Below are 15,593 nucleotides of genomic sequence, written 5' to 3'. Positions count from 1 at the left end.
TTGCAGTGCCACTCTCCATAATCTTTGAGAAGTCATGAGTTTAGGTCTGCAAGTCAAACTGTTTTGGTGTCGCTTTGAATTCAAACCCCAAGAGTTATTTATTTTTGCTGACAGCTACATCTCTTTATGAAGCACTGTTTTTCCAAGTTCATAGGAATTATGTTCCCTTCAAAACCATCTTTTTTCTCACAATAACTTCAGAGACTGAATGTATAACTAAGTAAAATACTCAGCTACTTTAACAGTGAAGTAGCCACCCTTATGTCATATGAAGCATAATACACCCTACATAAGCTCCCACTGTGCTTATTGCTAGCAAAGTTCTTCACTTTTAAAGAACAGAAGTTCTTACAAGCATCTCTAAAACCAAACTACAAACCCATTCCATTGCTGCTATAAAATACAGTGCATATGAAGAGAAGTGCTGAAGTATGATGGCCTCAATTACTTTCATTCAGAACAATATACATAATTAATTTTGAGCTGTGGAGTCAGCAAAGTGATCTGAATATAGACATGGGCAAGAAGTTCTAATAGAAAGGAAAAACAACAACAAATAGTGTAATTTCAGGTTCATGTTTTTCTTAGGTGTCCAAGCTTTTCTTAGGTGTCAAACTTAAGTTGATTCTTTGGGCTTTCCATTAAAATGTAGTAGTTATATAAATGCTTATATACAAATTTCCCCCCCCTAACTGCTTATGTAGGAGGTGAGAATTGTGAGTCTCAATTACCTCCAAATGAGAGAGAAAAAAGCATTTACATTTTGCACATCCTGCATGAATTGCTGAATTATATCACAGTGGTGGAGTCAAAGGCTTGATTTATTTAATATGCTTTGAAAACCTTTAGAAAAATATCCTTCTGAAACAAGCAGGTATTCTTAGTTTCTGATTCCCAGTGAGAATGCACACCAAGCTCAGCTCAAGAGGTGCTGGCCATGCCCAGAAGGAGACATTAGAGCCTGGGAAACTAATAGTGAGCTTCAGATGTTTCTGGATCTGAACAGTTTGGAGAATTTGGCACTGAAGTCCCAATTAGATCAGCACAAGCAGCCATTAAGCATCTTTTATGGATTCAGTCCTGTTTCTAATATTCAGAGCAGGTTTACACAAATGGGATAATAAAAGAAAGAGAAACCAGTAATTACTGTCAGAAGGTTAAAGATACAGTACAAGAATGCATTCCAAGCAGCACATGAACAGCAAAGGAAATGTGTGCATGGCAAACAGCTGCTCATGCCATGTTATGGCACCTCTAATTTTTTTTTTTTTTTTGGGAAGGCATTTATAGTTTCAAATACCTTGAAAACTGGAAACTTGAAAATGAAAAAAGAAATGAGCCTTAGTCACAGAATGGTTTGGGTTGGAAGGGATTGATAGAATCATAGAATCAATAAGCTAGGAAAAGACCTCAAAGATCATCAAGTCCAACCTGCCACCCAAGACCTCATGACTACTAAACCATGGCACCAAGTGCCACGTCCAATCCCCTCTTGAATACCTCCAGGAATGGTGACTCCACCACCTCCCTGGGCAGCACATTCCAATGGCTAACAACTCTCTCTCTGAAGAACTCTCTCCTCACCTCAAGCCTAAACTTCCCCTGGCACAGCTTGAGACTGTGTCCTCTTGTTCTGGTGCTGGTTGCCTGGGAGAAGAGACCAACCCCCACCTGTCTACAACCTCCCTTCAGGTAGTTGTAGAGAGCAATAAGGTCTCCCCTGAGCCTCCTCTTCTCCAGGCTAAACAATCGCAGCTCCCTCAGCCTCTCCTCATAGGGCTTGTGCTCGAGGGCCTCTCCCCAGCCTCATTACCCTTCTCTGGATATGTTCAAGAGTCTCAATGTCCTTCTTAAATAGAGGGGCCCAGAACTGGACACAGTACTCAAGGTGTGGCCTAACCAGTGCAGAGTACAGGGGCACAATGACTTCCCTGCTCCTGCTGGCCGCACTATTCTTGATGCGGGCCAGGGTGCCATTGGCTGCCTTGGCCAGAGGTCATCTCTGTAAGAGTTAGTGCTGCTTAAAAATAAACACACCCACCAAACTGAAGGTATAAAAGAAGCAACCCTGTTATGCACTTATAGTTAGCAGAAGGATGCAATAGAATTTGGGCCTGTGCTGAAGACTGAAACAATAACTTTTGCACATGTTTGGATATGAGTCAAAATCTTCTTTTACCTCTCCTGACATATCCGGTGCCATAGGAATGACTGGCCACAAAGAAGAGTAGATTCCAAAAAACACTATCCAAAGTGCTATGCTGCCCCAGATTGCTATATGGCTGAACTGTTAAACAAAAGAAAGAAAACAGAGCAATCACTGATGCATCATGACATAAAGGAAGAGCTTTGCCACTCAGTATTTGCAATGCATTGGATGAAATTTCACTGTTTTGTGTTAATTTAACTCTGATACTTCAAGCAGCTATTTCTCAGAGCAAAATGATACTTTCAGTACCAATATTGCTGCATTTTATGCCAATTTAAGTTCAGCTGCAATCAGTTCAGAGTAATTGTGATTTTTAGAGTTTAAGGAGTACTTTAAGCCTCATCCCAGTGTCCTCCTTTTCAGCATTAAGCCTGGTTTTGTTTTGCAGATGAATATTCTGCCTTTCCACACAGCAGACACAACTTAGTTTGATACTGTGAGGAGGGCTGATGAACTACAGTTCTTATAAGGGCAACTCTATAATAAACAAGAAGACAAGAATACAATTATTCATCCATTTGAGAATATGGTAAAGACATCTGCTTACCAAAGTCCAGTATGAAGTCTCTAATCCAGCCTTCAAACACACAGTCAGAACCACAAACTTAAAGAGAAAGAGAGAGAGAGGTTTCTTGTTTAATATGGGAGCCTTACTTAACATCCAGAATTAATTAGTTTGGTTAAACTTTCATGAGAACAGAAGACAAATTTTAATGATTTTCATACTTCATGTTTACTTGCACAAATGAAACAAGGGGAAGGCTAATCAATCTCTTTAATTTAAATGTGATTTGCTTAATAATATTCAGTGAAGACTCGGTGTGTCGATGCAGCTAGGTGTGCAATAGGATCCATACCAAAAGTAAAGCAAAAAGGCAATAATTTCTGTGGATCTGCAGAAGACATGGAATAGCTGTTCTGCTTTAACAGAATCTGCTCCCCCCAAAATACAAGACACTCAGCAGCCCCAAAGTGAAATTCCTTTCATAGAATCATAGAATCAATAAGGTTGGAAAAGACCTCAAAGATGATCAAGTCCAACCTGTCACCCAAGACTTCATGACTACTACCAAGTGCCACATCCAATCCCTTTTTGAACACCTCCAGGGACGATGACTCCACCACCTCCCTGGGCAGCACATTCCAATGGCTAACAACTCTTTCTGTGAAGAACTTTCTCCTCACCTTAACCCAAACCTCCCCTGGCACAGCTTGAGACTGTGTCCTCTTGTTCTGGTGCTGGTTGCTTGGGAGAAGAGACCAACCCCCACCTGTCTTCAACTTCCTTTGAGGTAGTTGTAGACAGCAATAAGCCTCCCCTGAGCCTCCTCTTCTACAGGCTGGAGCAGTCTCTGAAAACATCATGCCATTGTCCTGTAGGACATGCTTCATTTTACTTTAGAGATCAGTAGTAGAAAGTTTGTAATCCCACAGCAAGGACCTGTTGATTCAGGAAAACTGTTTATCTCCCTGATTTGAAATTGACACAAACAAGTTTTCTGCTCAGCAAAGAAATAGTTATGGTTTCTAGCTCACGTGTGAACATACATCACAGGTTTGGCTTTATGTGTTCATAAAGTATCTCTGCTTTATGTGTTTATGTGCTTTCTGCTCAGGTGTTCTGCAACACTGTAAGATTTCAAGACTCATCTGTCAACTGATGTGTGGCAATCTAAATGACAGCATTTTTTGAGCCCCCGGTTCCATGGGACCTGCTGTATCCAGTAAACTCTCAGTACAGCAGGTGTAAATCATTTTCTCTTGGTAGCAGGCATGGCTTTTGGCAAGAAGCACAGAGCAGAGGGTAGGATGATGTTCTGGGATTGCTTCAGGAAAGAATGTTGAATAATTTGGTTGAACAAGTGTCCCAAGCCAATTCACTCTACAAAATGAAGGCCAATACAAAGGACACTTGGAGAGCAATCAATGGAAAGGAGATGCTATCAGAAAACTTGGCTTAGGTACCACGACAGGTGAAGCTGTGCAACTCATGTAAATGTGCATACAATTCACAACATAACTGCTGCTGAACTGTGCAAGGCTGCAACTTCCATGTACAGTAAACAATGGAAAATTCGTAGGTAGGGTGAAAACTGAGTGCAGAAGACCTCTCCCCAAGAAGAACCTGTTTCACTTAGAACAAAAGGTGGTTTGACAGATACCCATGAAATATTTATCAATATTAGGGAGAGCAGTGGCATTCAGATAAATGACTGACTCCTAAGCACTGCTAGGTGTTACAAACTCATAATACAAATAGATCTGTGTACTATTACTGTCAGGATTGAGCCATGACAGTGACTGTGACCTTACATCTTCATTTTAGTAAGGCTTGCATGGAAAACACCCACCCAGGATTCTTCCATCCACAGAACAGTTCATCATATGATAGATTGCATGGTCCTATGTGACTACTGCTGACAAAAACACGCTGTGCTTGCCTTTTGGAACAGGGATAGAGATGTGCAGGGCAAACACATTTTAAGAGAATGTGCAAACAATTTTTCACTGCTCCTCTAAGAATGCACTGACTACCAGAGGAACTATTTTAACTGCCACAGCAGTAGGAAATGCACAGAATGGGCTGTGCTTACTCAGCCCTTTATGCTCTGTAACCTTTCTGGTTAGCCAACCAGAAAATGCTAGTCAAAATGGTCTCTCCCACATAGGAGATGTTGAGAGTAGCTACATTCTCAAAGGACTGCCATGTATCCTAGAATACTTTAATTTCAGTTTTAATGTTGTCCTATTCCCTAAGGAAATCAAGTTTGATGTGAGTATGTATTTGTTTTACAGCCCTCTTCTCTTGATAGAAGAACTAATTTCTTTCCTGTATCTGCCAACAACAGGAGGTTTCAAAATAATTAATTTCTTAACACTGGAAAACAGCACAAGCCTCATCTTGCTTCTAAGAGAGATCTTGGAAAACCCTCATCTATTGGGTAACACTGATACCTAGCGAGTGAAAAACACCTCTTTAGCTTCATTAATTTATTCTAGGAGATAAAAGAAGAAAACAGGTTGGATTTGATGATCTTTGAGGTCTTTTGCAAACTTGTTGATTCTGTGATTCTAAAACCCCACACGGTAATGATTAGTATCCCTGAGAGTAACAAGATCACTGTCAGGTGTGGGTCAGGTGTAATTCTGGCACTTTCATTTCATAAAATCGTAGAATCAATAAGGTTGGAAAAGACCTCAAAGATCGTCAAGTCCAACCTGCCACCCAACACCTCATGACTACTAAACCATGGCACCAAGTGCCACGTCCAATCCCCTCTTGAACACCTCCAGGGATGGTGACTCCACCACCTCTCTGGGCAGCACATTCCAATGGCTAACAACTCTCTCTCTGAAGAACTTTCTCCTCACCTTGAGCCTAAACTTCCCCTGGCACAGCTTGAGACTGTGTCCTCTTGTTCTGGTGCTGGTTGCCTGGCAGAAGAGACCAACCTCCACCTGGCTACAACCTCCCTTCAGGTAGTTGTAGAGAGCAAGAAGGTTGCCCCTGAGCCTCCTCTTCTCTAGGCTAAACAACCCCAGCTCCTTCAGCCTCTCCTCACAGGGCTTGTGCTCAAGACCTCTCCCCAGCCTCGTTGCCCTTCTCTGGACACGTTCAAGAGTCTCAATGTCCTTCTTAAACTGAGGAGTCCAGAACTGGACACAGTACCCAAGGTGTGGCCTAAGCAGTGCTGAGTACAGGGGCACAATGACTTCCCTGCTCCTGCTGGCCACACTATTCCTGATGCAGGCCAGGATGCCATTTATCTCTGAAGAGACATCCCACAAACCCTGGTTCCATGTGGCTCTATCCTTCAATGATAATCAAAGGGAGGAAAAAGAGAATTTTATCTTCACAACTCCACAAAGCAGTTCCATATCCAACGACTTGGGCTTTCTCCAATGTGGAAACTTATCTTACATTGATATCTTGATTAGCCATAACCTTGGCTGCAGTGATCACAAATGTATGGAGGCTAGGATTCTGTGATTGTAGAGTTCTGCTATTCTGTCAGCATGCTAATTAGGGAATTACAATTCCCATTATTTAAATGAATAGACAGCTTCCAGTAAAGAGCAGATGTATTTCCTGCATCTTTATCAAATGGCTTTGTTTTAAAAACTGGAATCAGAATGCAAAATGCCCTTCAAAGCTTCTCAGAGAGTCATTCAGGAGCCATTTCTTATTCTTAAGGCACCACAATGAATCAAGTCTTCCATGCAGAGAATTATAAATAATAATAAACCCACATATCTTTAAGAGTTAAAGATGGAGCCAATATAAACAGTCAGTTGATAGAGCACCAGCTAGCTGTAGGAAGACTTACTGTGTATACAGTGTTCCCCAGGAGCAGGTAATCTGAAGTTTTACCATTGCCAAATACAGTACCTGGAAAAGGAAACAGTGATAAAGATAAGAACAATTAATTATCCACAATAGAACTATATATCATAGAATGGTTTGGCTTGAAAGGGCCCTTCTAGTTCCAACTCCCCTGCCACAGGCAGGGACACCTTCCAGTACACCAGGCTGGCCATAGAGTACATGAAAAACAAATAAATAAAGTACCTTCTTTTTGGTACCAAAGAGATGGCAGCACTTCCTACAAGGCAGTAACAACAGATCTCACCTTCAACTGCACTGAATGCTAGAGATTATGACTTCTGTAATTTTTTAGTCCTTGAAAACTTTTGTGACTTCAGGGATCACACTAGGAACAGGAGCTCTTTGTAACAGCATTCACCAAAATGAGGAGTATTGCATTCAGTAATCATTCAGGTGGAGTGGCTTTTAGGATTAGAGATAGAGCATCTTGCCTTCAGATCATGATGAAATACAATATACATTTATTACAACATAAATGTAAACAGCTTAGAGAGTCAGCTTTTTACTGATTTTTGGGGTTTTTTTTGGGGGTGGGAATGGGTTGAAAACCCCTCAGATTGGGCTGGCCAGAGGAAGTTGACAAGCAGACAAAAATGGGCTGTAGTTGGAAGCAGTTATTTTTCCACTGTACTCAGCTAGCATACAGTATAGGGAATGCTGCTAATTAAGTATGTTTTTATAGTTGTGCTGAGTGTTTTCATGGCCTTTGTATCACCCTTAAGCATGCTGGAAATGAAATTCATTTTAGGCTTGGATGAAGAGTGTTTCTTTCTAAAAGCTTTTCAGGACCTGTGAGGGCAGTTTATCACAGACAAAGAGAAATAGAAAAGAAAAAGAAAAGATCTATTGATTGCTATTCTGGAAGAGACAGCAGGTGAAAGCTCACACAAAATATCAGAACAAAATGCTTGCAAAGAGTTCTCCTTCACTTAGCCGTCTCCTGTTCCAAGATGAGGAGCTCACAAAGGCTGCCACCTTAGCCCTAGCGGGACTGGTTGCATTCCTGGCACTTTCCTGATTTAACTTTCTCCCTCGACAGAGTAGCACACCACAAAAGACTACAAGAGCTCTGGAAGCCTGAAAAGAAAGCTGAGACCATGGCTCATTTTAAAGAGGGAGCAGTTGGTGGGTTTACTTGTACACCTAACTTTGGCTTCTGTTATTTACTGTTACACTGACAAAGTTGCATAGAATCATAGAATTGTTGGGGTTGGAAGAGACCTCAAGGATCATCCAGTTCCAACCCTGCTGCCACGGGCCAGGGACACCTCACACTGCATCAGGTTGCTCAGAGCCACATCCAGCCTGGCCTTAAAAACCTCCAGGGATGAGGCTTCTACCAAATCCCTGGGCAACCTGTTCCAGTCTCTCATCACCCTCATGGGGAAGAACTTCTTCCTGACATCCAATCTCAATCTACCCATTTCTATCTTTTTTCCTTTTCCCCTAGTCCTATCACTCCCTGACACCCTAAAAAGTCCCTCCCCAGCTTTCTTGTAGATCTCCTTCAGATACAGGAAGGCCACAATAAGGTCTCCTTGGAAGCTTCTCTTCTCCAGACTGAACAGCCCCAACTCCCTCAGTCTGTCCTCATAGGAGAGGAGCTCCAGCCCCCTGCTCATCCTTGTGGCCCTTCTCTGGACATGTTCCAGCACCTCCAGATCCTTCCTGCAATAGCAGCTTCAGAACTGGACACAGTACTCCAGGTGGGGTCTCACCAGAGTGGAGACTCTTCTATGAAGATTTATCTTCTTGTTACTTTTCATATCTATCCCACAGTACATGGAATGCAAAGACTCTAGTTTTGTAGAGTGCACAATGGTTAGGTCTTAGAGAGCAAACTGAGTCCTCACAAAGCCATTCCTATTCTCTGATGGCATATTTCTTTGTAGATTCTACTACAATGCATGCAGTCTGAAATTTTCTACTTGCAGGCAAGAAGGAGGTGGACAAATGAGACTCAAGAGTGAATAGAAGAAAATGCACCAAGAAAAGGATGACTGTGAGCTCAGAGAGATTTTCATGATCATCAGGACCTCAGCTTTGCCATTCACACATGAACTCTGCTGCATCATCACATACACCCTGTTAAATGCTTCCCCATCATGTAATGCACAAAACTCTCACATGGATTTGCTGCAGCTTGAATATGGATTTTGATTTGGATTTGATGTGTGGTTTTAGAGTATACCTGGACATTTTGGAATCTCTTTCCTCCTGGGCTGTTTAAACCTGTCCAGTACAAATTGCTGCTGCTTAACTCACATCCAGTGGCTTTCTAGAGAAAACAGGTCACTATCTACTTCCCTTTACCCATCACAAGTCACAGAGTATAAAATATTCAGCAAGAAGTTTTCCCCTCAACCTTTTCAGGCACAAGCAGCTGTGACCATTTCCCTATCTCAATAGCTCCAAAATGTCCATGAAATTATTTATTTTCCCTATGCCAGAGCAGATCATGTGGCTGTAGAAGACTGAGGAGACTATTAATCATACAGAAAAGCTCCAGGGTACACACTTCTTTCTTTCCTTTCCCAAAAAGTGGAAGCAGAACAAACCCTTGCCCCTATGAGAGTTCTCACATACACAAACTCTCCCACAAATTTGAAGCAGTGCTTTCAAGTGTCCTTTAATTAATAGAGCCTTCCTCCCAAGTGTCCCACTTCCTTCTCCCAACTTAGGAGCACACACAGCAGCTGAACTAGAAGATTGATAGGACTGAGCTGACCAACATTGTCCCAGTTTGCTCTGTCAAAAGCCTACCCATAGAGATAGAAACTAGTGAGGCAGTGTGCACCTGAAGTAACAGGAGAGAAAGTATGCACACCATCTCTCTAAGCTTACAACATGTAAGAGACAATGTAAAGGGCCACACCAGTGATTTAGGATCTTAAAGGTATTTACCATGCTAGTGTAATACATTCAACAAATAAGCATAAATCAATGGCAGTCTCTTTTTCTCAACCTTGTTTCAGTTTACTTACAACATGTTTCTGCAGCTTTAGCCACATGTACATCATAGTGCTCCTACTTTTAAACAGCTCTTGACATAAAACATCTTAAAATATACATCATCAAGATGTTCCAGTTCTAGAAATGGCATCTTGAAATTTAACCACACAAAACTGTTAGCATTTATAAAGCTTCCCTAAGAACAATTAAAAGAAAAAAAAAATACTAAAAATGGATATTTAGGTATTTTGCACCTTTCAGCATTTTTATTCTTCCTAACACTTACCATGCTGGAGGGCTTTGAGTGGAAACCAAAACAGAATGAATGAGTGGAAGAGGCCATTTAAACAATGAACCCAGAAAACCTAAGAGAAAACACAAAATCCATGAGAACCATTTGCAATAAACTAGCTCTGTGAACCCTGACCTTCCTTTTTATCTGTGTGTTAGATGCACAAACTGTGTTTCTGTCAGGCCACCACTGTGAAGTAATATAACTGACAGGCACTTTCTGCCTCTTAGCTCTTCATGGGTCATTTGTTTATTTTTATGTTTGGAGGAAAAAAAAAACAAAAAAAAAAACCACAAAAAAAAATAATGGTGTGTATTATCTCTTCCTTCTAATTTCAAATCAGAAGGGAAATTAAAATGTACACATATGGGAATATCATCAGAAAAAATTAAACGAAAGCAGACAACTGGAACAATTGCTGCATTCTCCAAGCGGGGAATGAAAAAAGGGCTGCAGCTCTCATAATTCACATTCTGTGTAATGAGGAACTTGTAGAAGCAGAACACTCAGGACCTGAGTTTTGTATACACATGCCTACGTATTTCCACACACAAAGGAATTTAGAAAGGACAAATGAAAGCATCTTCCTCAGATGTCTCGTTGCAGGCTCCCTGCTCCAAGCGCACAGATTCGCATTAAACCTCCTTTGATGTCTTTGCTCAATCATTCCAATTCTGCTTTCAGACTCGTTTCTTCATTTGTAAAAGATGCTTTCTGAAAAGAACTCCATTAAGTTTAAGAATAAACAACCTCTTGATGCCTTCCACAATGCACTGTATAAAGGCAGAAAAAAGACTTAATCAAAAATATGTGACCCATTTCCTTCAGGACAGCAATCACGGTGGTGTTTTTTCCCCCCATTTAGAGTGTTTTTTGACAATCATAGGTTTTATTGTAACTAACTGATGAGTATTATGAATCGTAAGGTGCTCAAACAATTGAAATTAAGTTGCCTGCCTCACAACATTTTCCACAATGTCTCCAAGTCTTTTGTGAGATGATACAACTACACTAGGCTGTATGATCCAATTGACACTCCAATACTTTGCACAGTTGAACTTGTGCTGCTCATTAACCTTTGTCTCTCCTTCTTGCTATGCCATTACCACAAGTTTTTTATTTGACAGAAAGCACAGGTGGGTGCAAGAAAAATTAGTTCTACTTTTCCATTTTCCTGACCAATTCTTATTGTCACATGCTAATCCTTTAACCTCTGTCACGACCTCTAACCTTTGATCCCTTTTACCATAACAAACATCTGCATCAACATTCAGGGCAGTAATGTTTCCAAATCTTTAACACCAACTATTCAACTCATATAGGTGGGAATCTGCAGACATTTACTCATAGCAAACACTGTATGGGAACAGCCAAGCAGAATTTCCAATGAAGTCAACAATACATCTGTGCAATCATAAAAATATCACAGGCTTCCTTAAAGGCAAAAAAAATCAGAGACTGTAACTCATTGTTTGCATTACTTACTAAAACTAACACATTACTTACTAAAACTAACACAAAAGTGTCTGTGTTAGGGGACCACGAGAGGTCTGATATTTGTAAAGCATTCACAGTGACCCAAGAAACTCTGTTCCCTAGTTTCCTTAAAACTCTGAGGTTTGATTTTCTGGGTGAAGGGATGAAGTGGAGGAGGAGAAAAATCTCATCTGTAATTCTGTTTAGCTCGTGGTACTCTAGTGGCACAACCATGACAGCTAAGTATGCTGCGTCGACTCCATGCAGCTACTGCAGACCACCTCATGTAGGCTTTGTTAATTCACTGACAGATTGAAAACGTCCTCAAGTTCAACACTACTTGAAACATCCCAGTTAGATTTAGAAATAGCCAGTAACATCAGAAAGAACTCTTCTAAACACTGTTCATTCGTGAACTTGAGGATTCAGGGAAAAGTTTGACTTAATTTTATTAAGAGATGATTGAATTGTAGAAATGGTGAATGTTTATTATATACTAGAGTCCTCTAATTGCTCCTAGTCTCTCCAAAATGAATTGCACACCATTTACTCTGAAACTCAGACTTCTTTTGATCCACCCTGACACATTCTTAACGGTCTGCAAGTTTGGTGGGTTTTTTTTTTGGCCAAAACTCAAAATTGAACCATAAAAAAAATCACAAGTCCAAACTGACAAAGAATAGTACCAAGTTCCTCCCTCTACACATCTAATGACAGGTCTTATTGTCCTCTGCAGCACTTCTCCACAGGCTTCAGTAATCCATTTCCATATAACAGTATGAATACATACAGCCCAGAGACAGAGTGGTCTAATCACTTCTGCCTATAGAAGACAGCTTTATTAATTGCAGAGAAATAAGATCAGGCCTGAAAATAAAATAAAAAATAAAAGAAATAATAATATCAAATTTTAAAAAAAAGTAAGCAAAAGGAAATAAATAGAATGAAAAAAAAAGGTTAAAAAATAAATAGTATAAAATAAAAAAATAGAATAAAATAAAATGTAACAAAATAAAAGATTGAAATGGAGTAGAGTAAAATAAAATAAAATAGAATAAAGAGGAGAGAAGAGAGAGAAGAGAGAGAAGAGAGAGAAGAGAGAGAAGAGAGAGAAGAGAGAGAAGAGAGAGAAGAGAGAGAAGAGAGAGAAGAGAGAGAAGAGAGAGAAGAGAGAGAAGAGAGAGAAGAGAGAGAAGAGAGAGAAGAGAGAGAAGAGAGAGAAGAGAGAGAAGAGAGAGAAGAGAGAAAAAGAGAGGAGAGAGGGGAGAGGGGAGAGGGGGAAGAGAGAGAAGAGAGAGAAGAGAGAGAAGAGAGAGAAGAGAGAGAAGAGAGAGAAGAGAGAGAAGAGAGAAGAGAGAAGAGAGAAGAGAGAAGAGAGAAGAGAGAAGAGAGAAGAGAGAAGAGAGAGAAGAGAGAGAAGAGAGAGAAGAGAGAGAAGAGAGGAGAGAGAGGAGAGAGAGGAGAGAGGAGAGGAGAGAGAGGAGAGAGAGGAGAGAGAGGAGAGAGAGGAGAGAGAGGAGAGAGAGGAGAGAGAGGAGAGAGAAAAGAGAGAGGAGAAAGAAAAGAGAGAGGAGAGAGAAAAGAGAGAGGAGAGAGAAAAGAGAGAGAAGAGAAAAGAGAGAGAAGAGAGGAGAAAAGAGAGAGAAGAGAAATACAGGAAAAAATACTGAAATAGAGTAGGAGTAGAATAAACCAGAAGAGAGTAGAATAAACCAGAATAGAATAATATACAATAGAATAAAAAAAAAAGCTTGCTGTCCACTTTTGTGCTTGCTAAAAATGGATAAATATGATTTGTACCCTTCCCAGGAAGAGTAGTAGTGAAAATTCTCTTAATTTTTAAGTATGAGCAGCACCATTTGAATTCTTACTAAGTTCTTCTTTAATTATATTTGGTTTTGTTTACCCACCTTAGTATTAAAGTCCAGTGCATTCTGTGAAGTCTTGTATAGCTCTGGATATTTCAGCATGTTTTCTTTGCGACAGGATCTCTCAAATATTCCAAGAGTTAGTGGAGGCATTGCTGTAAACATCTAGTAAACAGATATAAACAAACAAACAAAAACACCCCATAAAAAACCAAACACACAAAAAGCCAAAAAAAAATAATATTACAAAACTTTGGAGCTCAGGACTTGCTTTAAAACTGCTCACTCAAGAAACTTTCATGATTGTGATGGAATAATAACTGAAAACACAGAAATCATCTTACCACGTTGTAGAGCCCTATACACCATCTTTCAAAAAGAATTTGTCCAGAGAAGCCATTGACAAAAGCAAACCAGATCTGAAAAAGAGGAGAACTCTGTTTTACTCAACATGTCCTGCAAAGTGTGATTAATAGATTCATTATTTTTTTTCTCAGCTTCACAAATGGGGTATCACTAGATACTCCATGTATATATAAATAAGTAGAATAGAATAGAATTAACCAGGTTGGAAATTACCTTTGAGATCATCAAGTCCAACCTACCACCCAACACCATCTAATCAACTACACCATGGCACGAAGCACCTCATCCAGTCTCCTCCTAAACACCTCCAGTGATGGTGACCCTATCACCTCCCTGGGCAGCACATCCCAATAGCCAATCTCTCTTGCTCTGAAGAATTTCTTTCTAACATGCAGCTTAAACCTCCCCTGGTGCAGCTTAAGACTGTGTCCTCTTGTTCAGGTGCTGGTTGCCTGGGTGAAGAGACCAACCCCCACCTGGCAAAAACCTCCTTTCAGGTAGTTGTAGACAGCAATAAGGTCTCCTCTGAGCGTCCTCTTCTCCAGGCTAAGCAACCCCAGCTCCCTCAGCCTCTCCTCAGCCTCATTACCCTTCTCTGGACACCTTCAAGAGTCTCAATGTCCTTCTTAAATTGAGGGGCCCAGAACTAGACACAAGACTCAAGGTGTCTCAAGGTGTAACCAATGCTGACTACAGGGCACAATGACTTCCCTGCTCTTGCTGGTCACACTATTCCTGATGCAGGCCAGGATGCCTTTGGCCTTCTTGGCCTCCTGGGCACACTGTTGGCTCATGTTCAGCCTACTATTGACCAGTACCCCCAGGTAATAAATCCCAAGTACTCCCAAGTAATAAACCCAGCTGGTGTTCAGAACAGATAATGGGCAGCCTAGTCAAATATGGGAGCAATTACATGTTTAAAGGAAAAAACATTTCCAGGAGATAGCTCTTTTCAGAATGAATTTCATGTTTGTTAAGTATTTAAGGTGATTTACCTTGCTGCATTTGTACTGTACTCAAAGAAAAATTCTGAGAAGTACGAGGGGGGGAAAAAATGTATCACAGGAAAACACCCACAGATTAGAAGCAGTCAATTTTCAACCTCCTAACTAATTGAATTCATACAGTAAACTTTAATTCGGAGCTAAAAATTCCACCAATATTCTCTCCTTACACACAAAACTCGTAAGAGGATGAGAGCATTAAATCAGTAACAATCACTTAGTTCAAAAGTACTAACTCCACTACAGGGCATTTTAGAAGCACAATTGGAAATCTCTTTCATTGCCTAAGTTTTATCACTTTTTGCTAAAGGGTTTTAAAAGTCAAATTTAATTTGAAGGGCATGATGCCTTTTCTTATGTTTTTTTTTTTCAGCATAGCAGGCAGCATGGCTGCTTTCTTCTTTCTTACTGTTCATCAATGCCTACAAATATCTGAGGGGTGGGTGTCAAGATGAAGGTGCCAGGCTCTTTTGGTGGTGCCTAGTGACATGAGAAGGAACAAATGGTACAAGCTGGAACACAGGAGGTTCCACCTCAACATGAGGAGAAACATGATAGTGAGAGAGCCAGGGAAAAGGCTGCCCAGGGAGGTTGTGGAATCTCCTTCTCCAGAGACTTTCAAAACCAGTCTGTGTGGCCTGCCCCAGGTGATGCTGCTTTGGTAGGGGGGTTGGACTTGATGATCTCTGGAAGTCCCTTACAATCCCTAACATTCTGTGATTCTGCGATATCAGTTCAATGATGATGTGGAGAAACAGCATTTCTGATGAATCTTTATTAATGAGCTACACTGAAACTATATTGCCTCCAACAAACAGAAGCTGTAAAGTGACAGAAGGTAGTAGGTTATTATATTCCATTTAAGAATCCTGTTTTAGGATGGAGAGAGCTTGTAGTGATAGGATGAGGGGCAATAGCTTCAAAACAGAGAAGAGTAGATGTAGATTAGATGTTAAGAACAAGCTCTTTACCATGAGGGTGGTGGAACACTGGAACAGGTTGCCCAGGGAGGTAGTTGGGGCCCTGGAGATCATAGAAT

General features: G+C 40.7%; 1 protein-coding gene across 3 annotated transcripts in view; it reads right to left on the bottom strand.

The window, feature by feature from the left end:
• ATP8A1 (ATPase phospholipid transporting 8A1) overlaps nt 1-15,593 on the bottom strand; it is a 143,343-nt gene that overhangs the window by 22,851 nt on the left and 104,899 nt on the right. For all 3 annotated transcript variants that reach the window (XM_054163693.1, XM_054163686.1, XM_054163696.1), the window contains 6 exons: nt 13,529-13,603; nt 13,227-13,349; nt 9,835-9,913; nt 6,538-6,599; nt 2,757-2,813; nt 2,180-2,287 (listed from right to left, as the gene is read on the bottom strand). In XM_054163693.1, the coding sequence (XP_054019668.1) occupies nt 2,180-2,287; nt 2,757-2,813; nt 6,538-6,599; nt 9,835-9,913; nt 13,227-13,349; nt 13,529-13,603 (504 nt within the window). The remainder of the gene's footprint in view (nt 1-2,179; nt 2,288-2,756; nt 2,814-6,537; nt 6,600-9,834; nt 9,914-13,226; nt 13,350-13,528; nt 13,604-15,593) is intronic.

The sequence above is a fragment of the Dryobates pubescens genome, chromosome 1, assembly GCF_014839835.1.
Source record: "Dryobates pubescens isolate bDryPub1 chromosome 1, bDryPub1.pri, whole genome shotgun sequence".
Classification (NCBI taxonomy): domain Eukaryota; kingdom Metazoa; phylum Chordata; class Aves; order Piciformes; family Picidae; genus Dryobates; species Dryobates pubescens.
Note: the sequence above shows the minus strand (reverse complement) of the source record. Positions and strands in the feature narration are given on the sequence as shown.